This window comes from Lepisosteus platostomus, chromosome 4 (genome assembly GCF_059453375.1).
Source record: "Lepisosteus platostomus isolate fLepPlt1 chromosome 4, fLepPlt1.hap1, whole genome shotgun sequence".
Taxonomy (NCBI): domain Eukaryota; kingdom Metazoa; phylum Chordata; class Actinopteri; order Semionotiformes; family Lepisosteidae; genus Lepisosteus; species Lepisosteus platostomus.
In genome coordinates this window covers 40,120,963-40,141,131 of record NC_142614.1, presented here as the reverse complement: position 1 = coordinate 40,141,131, position 20,169 = coordinate 40,120,963, and the positions used below count along the sequence as shown (strand labels likewise).

Genomic DNA, 20,169 nt, shown 5'->3' with positions numbered 1-20,169 from the left:
CAGGATAACACAAAACCTTCCATACAGCCAGAACTATACGGTGTACTGAGAAGAGAGCTAATATACAAAAAGAAATCATTTTCAGACCACCATGACAGCAGAACATGAACCCTGTACTGTGCACTTAATACTTGAAGATAATGATTTGTGTGACAAACAAATTAACAAAGTCCCTATTTGTCCTAACAAGGTCCCAAACCTGAATTTAAGAATAAAATATCCTTTGCGGGATGATATTTCACAAAGGCAGATGAGCCCACCTGTTGCTTTAAACGAAAAAGGTTTTGTAGAGTAACAACTTCTTTCAACATCAGGTTTGCCCTCGCTAACAGCAGGCTTTACAACTATCGTTTGTTTGGTAAATATGGATTTACAAACTGCATTATTAACCAAACCATAAAAAAAATCTCGACACCGACACGTTAATCGTTTAAACCTTTATGCAAAAACAACAAAGGAATCATATCTCGCCACTTGGCAGGGTGTTATGATGAAATCATGTCTTTGTTGTTGGGGCGACTTTTTTGGTAGTAATATGATGATTAATATTACTAAGTAATATTCTTTGGTATAAAAGTTTTTTATTATTGTTATAGAGAAACATGATGAGATTTTCCCTGGTTCAGAAAAAAGATGATTAAAATCTGTAATCTTTCCACTTGTATGTCATCGGAAAATACAAGAAGTTTCTGCTTTGTGCTAAGACATTAACGAGTACAACCCCCCTCTCTGCGGGAGTGCTGGCTGTGACGAATTAAACCGGTTTCACAGGTATTTTCAAAGTAGGAAGTACAGTACTTACTAGTTAAGAAAGCTAGGCTCCTCAATGAAATCGCTTTAACATGCTAATGCGTTGGTGTAACAGTCCGGGCGTGGCAAGCTTCCAATGTCAACTCGACTCGATTGGAAGACAATGAACGTATTCTAGCTCTAAATGAATTAATAGCAAACATGGTTTACATAAAAGACCTTTTTCCAAGAAAGTTTATAATAATACGATCTATAGTTGAAATCTGAGCCTAAATATAAAGAAAAAGCATTTTCAGAGAGCAATCACGCTGTGTTTATGTAGAAAAAGCGATTAGGTTTATGAGCAATCTAATTACCTATTTGCTTAAAACGCTATATAAAATAAAGTTTATTTAAAGATGAATGATAAGTGTCGCAGTTTAAATAATTTTCGTAGTAGGGCTTGGACAGATTCCAAGTGCATTTGTGCAATTTACGTTGAATTGTCCAATGTGCTGCTGTAATACAGTTTAAAATACAGTAAGTCTACACTGTATCAGCTTTATTTATGGGATGCAATTTAGAAAAAGTCAAACACCGCACTCAAAATGCAATTTAGAGCTTTCTGGCAAGAGGAGAGACCCAAATTAATAATGTAACATGCCACTGTTTGTGCATGAACAAAGTTATACTGTAATTTTGCTTAGATACGCGATTAAAAAAATAAATTTTTTGAATCCCCGGCAGAACACATTCCATAAGAATCAGCGGTTTTATATATCACCTTTAAACACATTTATTTAAACACGCGATTCAAATAGGTGACTATTCATTGTTATTAAAAAGACTTAAATTTGATCATGTTGTGATATTTAGAAATATAAATTTGTTTGGTGCGAGTGAGGTTTTATTTAATCTCTGACCTAGGGAAACGTTTCATTTTTTCAAAGAAATGTTTGTTAAAAAAAGAAGTCATAGTTCCAGTGGGATTCGATCACAGACCGTGCGACATGGGAGTCAGGAACCTAACCCACAGCGCCACCGGCGCGGTCACATGCAGAGTGCTGAAAAAGCACTACAGAAACATTATACACAGAAGCATAAATTACCTTACACTCAATTTAAACACAAGCTGTCTTTAGCCCTCTAAGCTGGTTCATACAGAAATGTAGAGAACCAGGCTCAGGACAAACAGCTTCATTTGCGAATACATATGCAGGACAACTGGAGAAGACGTTTTACAGTGGATGGATTTTTAGAAACATCCCATCAGTGACATCACTGAAGTCAACTCCTAGGTAACTGTCGTGTGGATAGTTTCACAAGAATCAGACAAAGGTTTAAGCAAAGGTTTAAGCATCGCTTGTTCTAGATAAAACTGCAAAAAAAAACAACAACCCATAATGTACTTCTTTGCAGCTCTGTTTGCCCAAATCATATATTCACAACGTGAAATTAGAAAATAATATTACGTAACCAAAATCCGCAATATGGAAACAGAACCTGTGTAATCGTTGACAGATGATGTACTCATAACATTTTTACAAGACGAACTACAACATTTAAAAAATGACTTGTATGTACTTGATATCTCTAATCAATCCACTGCACTGCATTAAAACAAAACGAAAACTAGAACGCCCTGGGCATACCGTTTCGCGCTTCTTATCAGTTGCTCAAAAGTAATTTGACCGTATGAAATGCATAATATAAACCTAGAAACATATACGTGAGCAGTATTTACGTAGTATCGGTGTCAAGACATAGCTCTCAAATACTGTAAATCAAGTTAAAAATATCTCAAGACCGATTCTGGTCATAATGAAACCATGTTTCGTGTATGTTTTCTTTAAAGTATCGAGACCAGCCATATACTGTATGTTTAAGTTCCAAAATTAATATCGTTTATGGCCTTCACACGCGTTACAGTATGCTCCTATTCTTTTTATGCTCAGCTACTAAGATTTCCCTTCAGTGGTAAAATTCCATATAAATATTCAATACTTAAACGGGCACAGTTAATAATGTTATTAAATATACATATACATAGTGTATACAGTACAGTTTGCATACGGTAATATGTTTATGTTCCTAAATCAATCTCTTTTATGAGCATGTGAAAGGCATGGTGAATCGATTCTCAAAAATTACTGTACTTTGCATGATTGGAAGCAAATGCGTGATTGCGAAATGCTGTGGTGTTACTTTTACAAAGACGGTCAATGAAAAAAAGAATGTGGACCAGGGCAATACTTTGAGTTTACACTTACAGCTTGTCCAAGGTCATTCATTATTAATACTATTAGTAATATCTTCTTTAAAGACTTTGATGGCGACAGCTCAAACATGAGAGGTTGAGCTTTATTAGCCCCACCTTGCGGAAATTCCGGATACTATTATTTTGCTTGCGGTATTATAGGAGAATTTACGGTAACTAGCGGTATTTACCGGTAACTAGCGGTATTTACCGGTAACTCATGGTAGACTGCGTACAGCGTACCGGAAAATAATGCGGTATCGCCCGCGCATTTTGAATGGCTGCATCTGTAAATAAAAAATAAGAGTTACACATTTTTCTGTGTAACTCAAACTTTGCATGACTTAGATAGTTAAAAACCACTTTTTATATGCAACAAATGGGTGATTTTTCTTCCTTGTGATCAGCTTAGAATCTTTGTGTACATAAGATTTTTACTTTTTAATTAAATGTTTAAAATACTTGAATTTCATAAAAGTTGTACTGACCTAATACCTCTTGATAGTTATGTTAATATGGAGCCGTGTAACTAAGGAGCTAAAATATCACAAGGGGACATTTTGGAAACATTTGATGTTTTTAAAAAAATATATATATATATTATTGTCCTTATAGTGGTAATAGGCAATGGACTGTCATGTAGTGCGCTGCACCCAGGTGGTTCAAAGCCTGATCAACAAATTTCTTTGTTTTTTACATAGCCAAATATATAAAAACAGTCCACTATTATAGCTTGTTGTTGAGTACAGCATAAGTGTGTGTAACTGGATGAATTAGTATAAGTGATGGTTTCGTGATTTAGATTTCTTAAGTTAAAGGAGGGAAAAGAGTTATATTTACACGTTGTGTATCACCTCTTATTATATTTGTAAAAACATTCCTGTTTAAATGCAATATGGAATATATTATTAATAATATTGTAACGTCTTTGGGTTCTTGGGCTTGTGCTCTCGCTACACCTGTCCCGGTTCACCCTTCATCACATGGGCTCAATCCCGGGTCTCCTATGTCGCTCAACAGAGGTTTTGCCGGCTGAGCTACAAAAGACCTTCTTCAGCCCAGACAGACAACATCCCTGTTATGCGCAAGGGAGTAGAAGACTATACTATCACTGCACTGCAACCGGCTTGTACCATCTGTATGCCTGCCATTCATTACAATATTAATAATGAATGACCATGGACAAGCTGTAAACTGAAGACACTTTGAGTCTTGTCTTTTCAGCTTGAAATTTAACCTTTACATCGATCCTTCTGGCTATATTTTTAACATAGCCGGATAATAAAAAATAAATTGGATTAATAACTGGAGTAAGAAAAGATATTTCACACATACTTTGAAACCATAAGGCTTTGTAACAGTGGGAGGTGAGACCTGGCAGGGAGGGAAGGGGGCCAGATTTTTATTTTCCTGCGAATCGGCTTCATGACCTTGCCCCCGTGAAATTGTGGGAAAGAGGTTTAGTAGGCAGCGTTACTCACAGTGTAGTGGCCAAAGGGTTTTAATACACTGTACAGTATAACAGTATAAAGCAAGTATGTTTTTTAATGTTTGTAATTGCTATTCTTGCAAGTACATTTTGTATTCAGTCTGCTTTTGTGTGTTAGCTGGTGGGCAAATGTTCGAGGTGATAATTCTTCCACAACGAGTGTACCTATAAAACGGAGAAGACAGCACTAAACGTTTTTAGTTTAGTCCGGCTAGCTAAAACACTCTCGCACCGTCATCTACTGTACCTAAACTCACAGTTATGCATTGAGGTCTTTCACACACACACGTGCTGGCACACAAATTAATAAGACACACATACATATCTAGATTTTTTTTTCTTCGTATTACACCCTTAAATTATGAATATTTTAGTTATAATTTAGTTTTGGTTTTAGCATAAATGTGCTATATGTTGTTTTACCTTTACATATATCTCTTTTAACAGCTGTGTAACTTTTCATAAACACAACATTACTTATTCCAATATCTGTCTGTTTATCCTTACACCACTACTTATACACTTTCCGACAGTCCTGCTCAGACCAAACACCGGCTGATAATCCATAATTGTTTTTCAACTTCTCCTCACATGCACTGAGCTTTTTCTCCACAAGTTTTTCTGCACTCCAGCTCATCCTGCTGGGATTACTGCAACTGCATACCAACCCAAACCGGTTGGTTTTACTGCCCCTTTGCTTTTTTTGTCTAATGGTACCATTCTTTCCAGCGACACTCTGACCTGAAGATAAGCTTCCCTTTAAAACCCAAATGGTTGCTTCCCTGGGACAGGGGATACCCAAGACTCCCAGTCTCTGACTTACAATTCCTAGAGAGTGTCAGGTTGCTTCCGAGTGGCAGGCGAGAGTCTCTGGGACTTTTTTGCAAAAGAGGAGTCCTTACCTCTTAGTTAGGTGCCTTATTTTCAGTCGATTCTGCTTCCCAGGGGTTCCCTCTTCTCCTGGAATCCTGCTACCGACTACGCAAAAACTGATGAATCAGAAAAGTTACTCAAATTTTGGTCAAAGAAAGGAGTCTTCATTGTGTACACATGGATCAAATACTTAGTGGGATAGCAAGTGAAGCTCAAATTACAGTGCGTCTTTCTAGCTTATATATAGCATTGTAAGCAGGTTGGAGAAATCATTATCACTAGTGTTGCTAAGCAACAGGGCAGTTAGCAGATGTACATGGACAATAAATAAGGAAAACAAAAACGCTAGTGTCGCATACCAGAGGTACCAAGGAGTACTCCCAGAATCTTGAGACCTGTGTGACTACTGAACTCATAGCTCACCTGAAACCTTTTAACTCTTTATTACCTCAGTCTTTCTGTTTTTTAATTAATTTTATTTCTTTTTTTATTAATACATCCCTACAGAACTTCAACTCAGTAACATTTGAAGGTCTCCTCACATGAACAGCTTGCTTGAGATCCTGTCTTAATAGTTGAATGGTTATTAGATCAATTCTTAGACTTAGTTCATCCAGAATGTGATCTTTTTTTATTTTTCAGTTATTCTGTTGTAGATCTTTTAATATGTTTAGAATCATTTTTTGCTGCATGACCCACTTTCAGCTCAGGTTCAGCTGACAAATGGACCTGACATTCTCCTCCAGAATTTCCTCATACATTGCTAAATTCATGGTTTCACCCTTGGAGGCTGGCCATCTGGGTCATGAGGTAGCAAAGCAGCCCCATACCATGATACTCCCACCACCATGCATGTTGAATAGTGTGAAGTTAACTTTAAGTTAATTTTTTCCTTGCAGTTGTGCCGTCAAGATGAATTGGGAGTATTGATGAAACACTATTTTCTAGTCCTTCCACAGGTTCACAATGAGATTCAATGGGCTTTGGCTGGGCAACTAAGTGATATTAACTTTCTTGTTCTAAAGTCACTCTTATGTCACTTTGACTTTTCAAGAGTTTGGCTGTGTTTGGCTCCATTTATTGTTCGCTCCAATCTGAAAGTGATCCCCACTGACTAACTTCCCCATACAATGATGATGCCACCACCATGCTTCATGGCAGAGATGTGTTTCATGGGTGATGAGCTATATTCAGTTTGCACCATGTACAGCATTTTGTATTCAGGCTTAAGAATTCAATTTTGTTTTGTTTGGTTTTGGAGGCTAACCCACTCTAGAATCTGAGTTGTCCTGTATTCTTACCTTTTCCTCAGGATGGATCTAACTGTGCTCATGGGAATGTGTTTTACACAATGTTCCCCCTAAGCTGTGCGCGCACGCACGGGTTATGAAATCAGCGTACATAGGAAATTGAACTGCGCAATTCAATTTTCAATTCAAAATTCAATTGCCCCCAAAAATATGATAATGATAAAACAAACACGGTCGTCAATTGAAAAATGCTAAATTGACCATATGCAACTGGCTGCAAGAGGCCCAACTTGGCTGTGTGCATTATTACTGCTACTCGCTCATCGATATCTATGCTCTCGTAGTCTCGTACCTCACTGCTCATGCTCACTCGAAACTCGTTGAATCGCTGTCCTGGTCCTGGTCAACAAACAGCCTTTTCCAGTTTTAATATTAAACTGTGTATTACAGCATGTTAATCATTAAACATTAAAAAGTCAATATATTTTATAAAAGCAAGATGCTCAGATGAACACAAGTACACAACCTTCCAAGTTCATCATAAATAATGTAATTATTCATAAATATTTTATGCATCAAAGTCTTTAACTTGGTAACTTAGTAACTTGGGTTCTGGTTTTAACATGCTTATTCTAACATTATTAAGCTTATATTGTGTACAACATAAAAAGTTGTAACGTTTTATCCTTTTCTAAGAATACATAGTAAGAACACCACTTGCTGTTATTGTAAAAAGATAAATGTTGTAGTTATTTAATATAATTTGATAGTTACTGTATATGAATATGGAGTCTTGTAACTAAGCAGCTAAAATATCACAGGTGGACATTTTGGAAACATTTTGACATCCGTTTCTTTAAAAAAAACGTTTATTGTCCTTGTAGTGGTAATGGACAAAGCACAGCACCCAGTGGTTCAAAGCGCAATCAGAGTATTATTTTCAGTTTGTTTCTTATATAGTGAATACATAAAAATAGTGATGGTATTGTGATTAAGGATTTCTTTGTGAAATTCTTTAAGTTAAACAATGGAGGGAAGAAGGCTTATTTTTACAGTTGGCACTCCGAAATTCTGACTGATTTAATTCCCCTCATTTAGCTGAAACGGATAAAGAAATCATGCAGTAGTTAATACAGATGCAGCCATTCAAAACGCGTGGGGTATTTCAACTGTGTATTACAGCATGTTAATCATCAGTCATTAAAAAGTTGGTATATTTATAAACGCAAGATTGCTCAGTTGGGCAAAAGTACACAACCTACCTTTATCATAAATATTTTAATTATGCAGAAATATTTTATGCATCAAAGCCTTTACCGAAGATATTACTAATAGTATTAATAATGAATGACTTTGGACAAGCTGTAAACTCAAAGTATTACCCTGATCCACATTCTTTCTAACTGTCATTTTAAACGAAAATACTTTTATTTTTTTCATTGACAAACACCACAGAATTTTTTTTATCTAACTAACGAGGACAGGACGTTAGCTAGCCAATATGATAAAGGAATAAATGACTTTTTTTGTTCATTTCTTTAGCACATTTGTACAAGCACTTGGAAACTGTCCAAGCCCTACTTTGTCAGGGATTTTCTTTTACTATAATGGACATAAAAACTCCCTTGCTTTTAACAGAGCATTTAGAAATTTATAACAAACGAAAATTATTTAAACTGCGACACTTATCATTCAACCAGAGCTCAAAATATCACAAGGATCCTCAAGAGCACAGCAAAGATTGTATTAAAAGATACTTGTATCAGATACATGAGAATCCAAGCTTTTTTATCTACACTTTCTTATCTACGCTAAGAAGTCTTTAAAATTTATCACACAGTAAAAAGTCACATTTCTGGGGTGTCCGTATACCAGAGATTATGGTAACGTTTCAGGAGGGTGTCAGCCAGTCAGATTCCAGAACCGGAATTATCTGTTTTATGATAGAGAATATAATGTGTTATCATGTATCTAAAGAAATTAATAACGATATTAATTTAAGGATCTAAATATCTAAATCTATGTATCTATATATCTAATCTATATTAGACACAAGAAGAGTAATATTGGACAATGTTGTGAGGCTCTGGCAGAATTTCTCTGTAAACTGTAGAGTTATAGAGGAGACAGGTTGTGTATCGCTTCTTTTGACACTTGTAAAAAAAACATTCCAATGTTAATGCGACAAGGAAGATAATGTGGTGTATTTGTCGTTAGTGAAAAGATTTAATCATTTAATCTCTTTACTGTGCACATTTTTATCTGCTTAGTATTGAATATTTATATGGAATTTTACCACTAAAGGGAAATTTTAGTAGCTAAGCATAAAACGCAGAGGAGCATAACGAAGGTCATAAAGGTCATAAACGATATTAATTTAGGAACTTAAACATAATATGTAAACTATATGTTGCTGTTATTGGTATTTTAAAGAAAAAATACACACCAATACTCAGTTTCTCCCTAAACATTTTAAGCACCAACGTCTTACATGTGGTTGACCTTCCGACCATATTACTGTAATGTCTGTATTGCTGTTTCAGTGTATGTCACATGACTTGCCTTGGTGGGGTCACGGCTTAAACGACTCATTTACAGTATACTCTCTGCGGGAGTGCTGGCGAAAGACACCCCCCCCCCCCCCCTCCAAAACCCCTTTTTTTTGCTTACAGTAGTAGTACTTAAGTACAGTACAGTAGTACTTCTCACGTTAAGAAAGCTAGGTGTTAGCATAAACTATTAGTAATCAATAATATTAAATTTAGCACTGTAATAAATTGTGCTAATAATAAATTCTATTCTACTCTGAGAATGTAGGGGGGAGGAAGAATGCCCGTGGTCTTTTAACTGATAAACTTGTGTCAAGCTGTCAACAAAAACCAGCTGTCAAAAAAAAGTTTTTAAAAAAAAGTCAATTGTGTGTCCATAATATTGCTATTTTGCTATTGTTACAGTAATTTCTATTTCTACTGAGTCTCTGTGTCTACAGTGCATTGTTTGTGAACAAACCGGTTTCACAGGTATTTTCAACCCCCAGCCACTGTTGTTTCATCAGTTGTTATCCTGTAAAGCACTTTCAGAAGCCACCTTTAAAGGCGCTATATAAAATAAAGTTTATTATTATTATTATTATTATTGATAATATTTTTCCTCCCAGAACTTGTAAATTGTTGTTGTTATTGTTGTTGTTATCCTGTAAAACGCTTTGAGAAGCATACTGTCCAGCTTGTCAGGTGCATTCTCTTGTAAAATAATAAGTAGAGCTCCGGAAAGCCAGAAGGAGCACTTCACCCTGCCTGCTGTGGGAAGAGTTGGCTTATTCCTTCCCTGCCTCACCGAGGGCATACGCTGCCAGGCCCTCGTCGACACCGGTTCAACCATCACCCTGCCACGGCCTGGTGTCCTGCCTGGCACCGAGGCAGCCGGACCCCCAGGTCTGTGCACTTTGGGGCTGCGAGGGTGAAACACCCCTTCTACCTTGCCCCAGTCCGTGAGGACTGTATCCTGGGGTTGGACTGTTAAGAGCAGGTGGGTGGTTGCCTTGACCTGGGTGTGAGGGATGGGGTGCTGCGACAGGGGTGGCGGGTCCCCTCCAGCGGCGAGGTCAGGTGGCCAACCCTTCCCACGGCAGCAGGCGGGGTGAAGCGCTCCTTCGGGCTTTCCGGAGCGGGGGTTGCGTCGCTCAAGGGCGGCCTTCCCCCCTTTAGGCCGCCCTGCACCCGTTTCCCGACGTACCTCTCCCCACAGCGGTGGCAGATGACCAGCCGTCGTCGCTCCCCCAGTATCGGCGCGTTGGCCGTCTCCTCCCCATCTGATTCCCCGTGCGCCTCTCCGTTGGTGCCCACCGGTCTCCTCGAATACAGCATCAGCCTGCTCAGCCAGAGCCAGGGCATGCTCTACGGGGACCGGCGCGGCAAGTATCACGTGGCTGCACGTGACGACCGGACCCAGTGCAGCTAGGCAGCAGCGTTTGGCCAACCTTGCCCGCAGCAGTCCCGGCACCTCCCCTCTCCTGCCAAAACGCCTCCGGAGGCCGATGCCAACGCCACGTAGTTGTACCGCTGGTTAACCTACCCCAATTTGGCATTATTGATATTGCTGAATTTTAATCCTATGTTATATTTTTTTTTATCCTGTTTTATTATTTATGCATTTTACAGAGTTATGTTTTTACATATTGTTAGCATTTTAGTGTATTTTTTATAATGGTTCTAAAGCATACAAAACACAATCAACACCCATCATAACCCTTTACCTATTGGCCTTCACTATAGAGCATCTTTGATATTCACGCTTTTTAGACTTACAGTGGTGTGAAAAAGTGTTTGCCCCCATTCTGATTTCTTATTTTTTTGCATGTTTATCACACTGAAATGTTTCAGATCATCAAACAAATTGAAATATTAGACAAAGATAACACAAGTAAACACAAAATGCAGTTTTTAAATGAAGGTTTTTATTATTAAGGGAAAAAAAATCCAAACCTACATGGCCCTGTGTGAAAAAGTGATTGCCACCTAAACCTAATAACTGTTTGGGCAACCCTTAGCAGCAACAACTGCAATCAGTTTTTGTATCTGTTATAGTAAAAGAAAATGCCTGACGAACTAGGGATTGAACAGTTTTGCAGTGCTTGTACAGTCGATGGAAATGTTCAAATAAATGTGCAAAAGAAATAAAAAATCATTTATTCCTTTATCATATTGACTAGCTAATGTCCTCTCTTTGCTAGTTACCTGTGGCTGTGTTTCTGCGTTGTTTAGCAACGAGTGACTATATTCTTAGGCGGGGGAACGTAAACAGCTTAATTTTCGTGTTAATTTTTTAAAATTAAAATTCATTCTATACAGCAATCACATATCTGGGGATCGTTTCATAAAACTTTTATGCTTAAAATGTTTAGGGAGAAAAGGAAGACTGGTGTGTATTTTTTCTTTAAACTACCAAGACCAGCCATAAACAGTACAGTTTACATACGGTAATATGTTTATGTTCCTAAATTAATATTGTTTATGACTTCAGATGCGTTATGCTCCTTTTCTTTTTATGCTAAGCTACTAAAATTTCCCTTTAGTGGTAAAATTTCATATAAATATTCAATACTAAGCTGATTTAAATGTGCACAGTAAAGAGATTAAATGATTAAATCTTTTCACTACCGACCAATGCACCACGAGTGCTTGACCTCAGAACGTTTGCCCAGCGTACTAATATAGGCACATCCCGGAATTTTGACTTCACTGTGTAATGAAGAAATTTTAAAGACTACTTTTTAGCATAGATAAAAATGCTTGGATTCCCATGGACATTATCTTATACACATATCTTTTTCTGTTGTCTTTGTTGATCTCTTGAGGATCCTTGTGATATTTTGAACTCTCGTTGAATGATAAAAGTGTTTAAATAATTTTCGTTGTTAGAAATTATGAAAAGCTCTGTTATAAGCAAGGGAGTTCTTGTATCTGTTATAGTAAAAGAAAATGCCTGACGAACTAGGGATTGAACAGTTTTTCAGTGCTTGTACAATCGATGGAAATGTTCAAATAAATGTGCTAAAGAAATAAACAAAAAAGTAAGTTATTCCTTTATCATATTGGCTAGCTAATGTCCCACCCTTGTTAGTTAGATCAACGAAATGCTGTGGTGGGTGTTACTTTTTGTCAATGAAAAAATAAAGTCTTTTCACTTAAAATGACGGTTGCAAATAGTGTGGACCAGCGTAATACTTTGAGTTTTACTGGTGTTGCTCATACAGCTGTATCTGGATATCTTGGTCAAATATTCGGCAAGTGCGTATTGCCTGTTTAGGGTTCTGTAGCATTCCACACGGCTGGGCAGCTTGTTCCCCCCTCCCGCTGAAGACTCGACCACTTGAAAATACCTGTGAAACTGGTTTAATTCGTCACAGCCAGCACTCCCGCAGAGAGTGATGAAAACCACATGTAAGACTTCGATGCTTAAAATCTTTAGGGAGAAATGGAATACTGGTGTGTATTTTGTCTTTGAAGTACCGAGACCACCCATACTGTATACAGTTTACATACTGTAATACTGTATGTTTATGTTCCAAAATTAATATCGTTTATGGCCTTCACACGCGTCAGCTTCTATTCTTTTTATGCTCAGCTACTAAGATTTCCCTTCAGTGGTAAAATTCCATATAAATATTCAATACTAAAACGGGCACAGTAAAGACATTTAAATCTTTCTACGACTGACCAACGCACCAGGAGTGCCCGTCGGTCAACCAATCACGTACCGCGGTATTGCGCGTCACGATGCGCGAGGACGTAGCCAATTACCCGCGGTACGTGTCTGTGCCGCGCACTTTGAATGGCTGCATCTGTATGTATTGGAAGGCGCTCTGTTTTATTGTTGTTGTATTGTGTTAAAAAAACACTAAACCTTTGATTGGATGAGAATGTTGATTGTTTCGCAAGGATGTGAAACGTGACAATTTGTTACTGTTACCATCAGGGGAAAAAAAAAATATTTTTTATTTATTTGTGGCTGCTGCAGTGGCTTGCAATAGCTGGATAGTTAACACTTCCCAATTGCTTTGTCTGTCTGTCTGTGGGGGGAATGGGGAACTTTCCTTGACACTTAATAAAAATGCCAATGTAAACATCATATTTACAATTTGTTGAAAATAAAAATGTAAAGTTCTCTAAAGCTTTCTCAGTGAAGTACAAGAATTCACCTAGGGAGCTGTGTAAGCATGCGTAGGCAGCAAAAGATCAGCTAAAGAGGAAGAAAACAATGTTTCAGTTGTGAATAATACAGATCCCCAATTCAATTGCAGCCTAAACCTTTCCGCACACACCCTGCCTCCACTGTGATTGGAATATACGCAAACAAAGTACTGAAAGCTTTACAGTAGATGATCAGGTGTTTTTCAGACATAAGGATAGTATGTAATTCTAGCTTTATGAACTTACACGTGGGATTCGATTAATTCAAAATAAGTTTTTTTTTAAAAACTGCACCAGGTACTAGATCTTGTTTATATTAAATTTATATCACTGTGCAGTGGTGGACTATTTTGTCAGCAACTTGCTAATCTGTTTAACACCTGTAGAAAGCATGATTTTATTTATTTACGGAATGTGTGTTGCGTTTACAAAATTAAAGTGTTTCAAATGTTTAATTAAGAAGTAAAAAGAACTTCCAGCTTACACAAAGACTCAAACTACAGTATGGAAAAACGAGTGTTAAGAAAAAACAGGACATTTGATTGCTGGTGGCCTTATATTTATTTTAAAATTGAAATAAAAAATAAGATACAATGACGTGTTCCTGCCTAACTCAAACATTGTGTGACTTTAAAAGCTGTAAAAAATGGTTTAGAAAGTCACCTTGCTCTTACAAAAGCGGATCTGTTAAGCAGAGTTTTTGTTAACACAACACAACTTTGTCAGTGAAAAAAAATGACTGCGGACACTTTTCCTTCCCCCCTATGTTCTCATGTATGAGTAGAATAGGTGAACCTTCCAATGAAAGACAGGTTCCTCTCACCCAAGACTAGCAGGAAAGAGTCTAAACTCGCCACATCTAGACTGATAACTCGTTCAACCTTTTTTAATAGCCTTACAAATGTGCTCACACTCAACACACGTTGATATGCACTCAACGAGCCACAAGTTTCACATTTACTGTACATGTCAAACCAGTTGTTTTCCGTTGTGCTTTTTTTTCTCCATAGCCTCCGCTTTATCATTTATACAGTATGCCTATTCCAGTGACATTTTCATTGTCGATAACTATGCGGGGAGAGCATGTAGATTCCGAAACACGAAGCAGCAGCAGAAGTGAGCAATTACCTGCTCAAAAACTAATGTGTTCCCAAAAGCATATACTGTACAATTATTGCAACATTTGCAAACATTCCCAATACATAACCATGTTATGTACTCTACATTGTGCTATTTTGCCTGTCACTGAACAAAATGACTGCAGGCACTTTTACTTCCCCTCAGGTTGTTTAAAAAAACCTCACTCTTAATGGGCTAATCCTTCAGTCATTCTCTCTGATGCAGTGCATCAGCCGGTCAGGTGACTGAGGGTGACTGACATTATTTCCCACTGCATTCTAGGGAATGTAGTTTTAACAAGAACCTCCATCTTGTCTCCATCTATCACACTCTCATAATTCATCATGCGTGAATGAGTCAAATTAAAAATATATCATGTTTACAAAGAAAGTGGATTACAGTACAGTTGCGTATGCATGACTAACAACACGGGGTCATTGTTATGATTTCTCTATTATTATCAAGTCCCTCAACTCGTTCACTTGTGGTTATTTTGGAAACATTTTGACATGTTCCTTTTAACTACAGATGCAGCCATTCAAAATGCATGGTACAAACCTGTACCGCGGGCAACTACGCGTGAGCGTTATGTGATTGGCTGGCCAAAATTACCGACAGGGGCACTCATGGTGCATTGGTTGGTAGTGAAAAGATTTAATAATTTAATATCTTTACTGTGCACATTTTAATCCGCTTAGTATTGAATATTTATATGGAATTTTACCACTGAAGGAAATTTTCAGTAGCTGAGCATAAAAAGAAGAGGAGCATAACACATCTGAAGGTCATAAACGATATTATTTTGGAATATTAACATATTATGTAAACTGTATATTGCTGGTATTTGTAGTTTAAAGAAAAAATACACACCAGTATTCCAATTTTCCCTAAACATTTTAAGCATCAAAGTCTTACATGTGGTTATTTCGGAAATGTTTTTACTTGCTCCTTTTGACCATGTTACTGTACGTTTATATACAGTACTTTGTGAGAAAAGTGATAGTTTTAAGCTTTTCTGCGAATACGCTCGATACTGGAGTAAACAAAAGCATACTTTTAGAATTTGATTAATAGGGAATATCATATGGAATTGCGTATCTAAAGAAATTAATTATAATTAATAACGATGTTCCTGCTGTCAGCAGTACTGTGTATACAGTTTTATGTACAGGCTGCGAAAACTTTCACAAGTAGAGGTCTTTAAAATTAGGTTGGGCGAACGATTTTTTTTTTAATTCTTAAAAAATAAATCAAAAACACGATATGTGATATGTAAGAGATGTGTTCCTGCTTAGACATTGCACAACTTTAAAAGCTATAACAACAGGTTTCGATAGTTAATAACCACTTTTTCTTCCTCCTGATCAGCTTAGAAATCTGTGTATGCTGTAAGGTTTTTACTTCTTAATTAAACATTTAAAATACACATTTTAAATAGAAAAAATCATATTCTGTTGTCTTCCTGGTTTGTAGAACAGATCAGCAGGTATTTTTTTCCCAAATCGAGGCTCACCACAATTCACACTCAACCACATCACAGATGTGGATGGTTACGGTGATGTCATTGCCTTTCATATGAATCTTTTCATATGAAAACATTTTGACACTGCGCTTAACAATCTTAGGAAGATCACAAAACAAGCCTGTTAGCCTGGTTTTTGCCTAAAAAAAATCACACCCGAGAATATGATGTAGCATTAACTAGCAAATGTGTTTTTCATTAATAACTCTAATTAATCGAATCGAAGGAGCACGTAAAAACGTTTCCGAAATAACCACATGTAAGACTTTGATGCTTAAAATGTTTAGGGAGAAATGGAATACTGGTGTGTATTTTTTTCTTTAAACTACCAAGACCAGCAATATAAAGTACAGTTTACATAATATCTTTATGTTCCTAAATTAATATCGATTATAATAATAATAATAATAATAATAATAATAATAATAATTTCTGGGACAGTAAAACTATGTGGATTTCTGGATCCTTTCTTAAGTATACAAAAATAAAAGACTATCTGAAATGAAGGGAAATATTTGCAAGATTAAATGTTTGTTGTTAGAATAATAATAATAATAAACTTTATTTTATATAGCGCCTTTAAAGGTGGCTTCTCAAAGCGCTTTACAGGATGACAATAACAATAAATAAGAAGATTTCACAAGATAAGACACAATTACAATTACAATACAACAATAAAAATAGAGAAGACCGTGGAAGGTGGTACTAAGAAAAGCAGAGGAGTGAAGAATGGAACCAGTTAAGTAAAGGCTTTTCTGAAGAAGAAGGTTTTGAGTCTGGATTTGAAGGAGTTTAGAGAAGGTGACTCTCTAAAATCCTTGGGCAAAGAGTTCCAGAGCTTGGGGGCATAGCAGGAGAAGGCCCTGTCACCCATACAATGTAGACGGGCTTGGGGGACAGTAAGGAGGGCAGAATTTGAAGAGTGGAGGTTACAGGGTGGAGAGTAGGGCGATAATAGTTCAGACAGGTATTGAGGTGCCAAATCAAGTAAAGCCTATAGGTGAGCATGAGGATTTTAAAGTCTACGCGGAATTTGACCGGAAGCCAGTGAAAGGACTCCAGGATAGGAGTAATGTGAACACTTGCACTAGACCTGGTCAGGATTCTGGTTGCTGAATTCTGGACATACTGCAGTTTGTTCAGAGTAGATTTAGATACCCCAGCGAGTAGAGCATTGCAGTAGTCAATTCAAGAGAATACAAATATGTTGATCAGCTTTTCAGCCACAGTTAATGAAGCATGTTTATGAGCATGTGAAAGGCATGGTGAATCGGAGATTCTCAAGACTTTCTTTGTATGATTGGAAAGGAATACGTGATCAGATCAACTAAATGCTGTGGTGTTACTTTTTGTCAATTAAAAAATAAACTATTTTTGTTTACAAAGACGTTTACAAAGAATGTGGACCAGGGTAATACTTTGAGTTTACAGCTTGCCCAAGGTCATTCATTATTAATACTATTAGTAATATCTTCGGTAAAGATTTTGATGCATAAAATATTTATGAATAATTAAATTATATATGATAAACTTGGTAGGTTGTGTACTTTTGTCCAACTGAGCAATCTTGCTTTCATAAAATATACCAACTTTTTAATGTATAATAATTAACATGCTGTAAAGTCTAAAGAGTATACAACTTAAATTCTTAATTGAATAAAGATTGTCCCTCAGCAGTGATCAGGATTCGAAACCGGGTGTTTTCTGGTGACAGCTCCACCTGGCGGTTTTACAAGGTGATTCAGGATACTATTAACATAACCTAATTTGCAAATGGTAATTGCGGTATACTGCAACAAGCCCACCGGGTTGTACCTCAGCATACCCCGTTTGTTTTGAATGGCTGCATCTGTACATTGCACTCGGTATTGTAGCAGTAAACAAAATGAAAAACTTGGAGTTTGTAATGAACGAGTGAAACTTTGATGCAGGATAAATAAATGTATTTCCCACAAGCTATACGTTAGTGTCAGTACAGTAGCAGTTTGAAATGTATATACTTTATAGCGTCCATAATATTTGCTATTTTAGTTGTTCAAAGAAATGTTTATTTGGGGTTTGTTTACCCCCTGACCTCCAGCATGCAAGGCACATGCCTGAGCCATTACACCACATACGTAATCATGGGTGAATCAGTTAAACTGATGCAGACATTTACAAAGAAAGTGTACTACTGTGATAATTTGAACTATATGAATATAATTATATTGTTATTAATTTCTTTAGATACATGATTACATATTATATTCCCTATTAATTAAATTCTAAAAAGTATGTGTTTTTTACTACGATAACGAGCGCAAATATTCATAGGAAATGTTAAAACATTATAACTTTTTATGAAGTATATCAATTTAATATAGTCAGAAGGAGCAAGTAAAAACTTTTCCAAAATAACCCCAGTATGTAACCGAATGAAAGACTTTGATGCTTAAAAATTTAGAAGAAAGTAGAATACTGGTGTGTATTTTTTATTTAAACTACCAATACCAGCCATATACAGTTTACATAATATATTTATGTTCCTTAATTAATATAGTTTATGACCTTCAGATGCATTATGCTCCTCTTCTTTTTATGCTCAGCTACTAAAATTTCCCTTTAGTTGTAAACTTCCTTATAAATATTCAATATTAAGAGGATTAAAACATGTACAGTAAAGAGATTAAATTATTAAATCGTTTCACTAACAACCAATGCACCATGAGTGCCCCTGTCAATCATTTTGGCCAGCCAATCACGTACTACGATACAATGCAGCGAACTGTGGATAATTGCACACGATACGGGGTTGTACCGTGGATTTTGAATGGCTGCATCTATATATGATTTTCAGTGATGCAGTAAAATGCAAACATTTGTTAGTGTTAGTGTGCATAATTTTATTTTTCTTTCCTTCTGTTTATGATTTCCATCTTTTACAGAATCATTTGAGGTTGTGCTGAGAGGAAATGGTTTTATGCTTGGCAGAAATACGGATGGAGTTGTTTGCAGCTTTGTTATCAATGAAAAAAAGTATGGTAAGTACAGAATTATTGTAATTAAAAATGGATATACTTCTATTGTATTACCGATGGTTATCTTGTAGAGAGTCGAGAGACAATTTAAAGTCACCTAAAGTCAAGTTTTCCTTCTCACTTCTTTTCTATTCTCATTTCAGTAATATGACACCCAGTGTTAAAATAAAAGCATCTTACCCATTCCACATAAACCTACTCCTCCTGATAATGTTGAAACAAATGTATCTCAGTTGCGATAGCTATGATTGTGAAAATGTAAACAAAGTGTGCCATCTAATACTACAAAGTACTATTTTGTTCCAGGTTGTTTAAAACATGAGAAGGTATGACTAAAAAGTTATGCAGTGGGCAAACAAGTGTTCTGTTTGCTTTATTGGATTTGAAAGAGGAAGATTCGTGCTACATATAAAGAGTGTAGACTTCAGTACAAAAGGTATCACAAGTTTACCATTAGGTTGTGCATTCTGGGAACAATGTGGAATAGCCTTGTCCAGTGACTATCAGGTACTACTGTAGAAGCTCCTCTTTAAGTATCATTGACACTTTTTGTTGTATATCTGACTTTTGTTTCCTACATGTGCTAGAGAGATAGCAATGGATTTCTCCATTAACCATTTGGTAATGTAAAAGAGCATTTTCCTCATTATACATGTTAATTTGAACTGGTTAACCCAAGTAATAAAGGGAATTTCTGCATTTTGGCTTTGCCAAATATGCTACTAAATATTTTTCAATAGGACAAATAGAGGAACTGAAGTTTTGATCTTAAAAAACTTGCAAAAAATAGTCTTATCTCCTGTTTTTGCCATCTCTTCTGGGCAGGTAATGTCTGTATATTTACAGGAGCATAGTAGAACAATGAAAGAGAGGTCAAATATTACCACTGTATCAAATTAAGTTAATGATTTATTACTTATATCCTTTGACAATAAAATCATCAGTAAGGTAACAAGTGAGGAGGTCGCTTGTTCTGTCTAGGCCTTTATATGTGTAGGTAGTTTACTGATCATATGAATCAAATTTCTTGAAGTATTCTAAAGAATTAACATTTTATGGCACTAATATAATTTAGATTGATTAGTTTACATAACTTTGACCAATTCAATTATTTTCCTTGCACCCTTTTTTAACAACTTCAGATGCTGAAAATATTAACAATTATTGTCAGTCATGGGAACAGAAATGGATTATCGGTATAGTCACATATAGTTAATTAAA

At 36.4% G+C, this 20,169-nt stretch overlaps 1 protein-coding gene across 1 annotated transcript in view; it reads left to right on the top strand.

Moving 5' to 3' along the window:
* Positions 1-20,169, top strand: part of antxr2a (ANTXR cell adhesion molecule 2a) — a 254,905-nt gene that overhangs the window by 70,868 nt on the left and 163,868 nt on the right. The window contains exon 9 of the mRNA XM_088629477.1: positions 18,856-18,951. Within this exon, the coding sequence (XP_088485603.1) occupies positions 18,856-18,951 (96 nt within the window). The remainder of the gene's footprint in view (positions 1-18,855; positions 18,952-20,169) is intronic.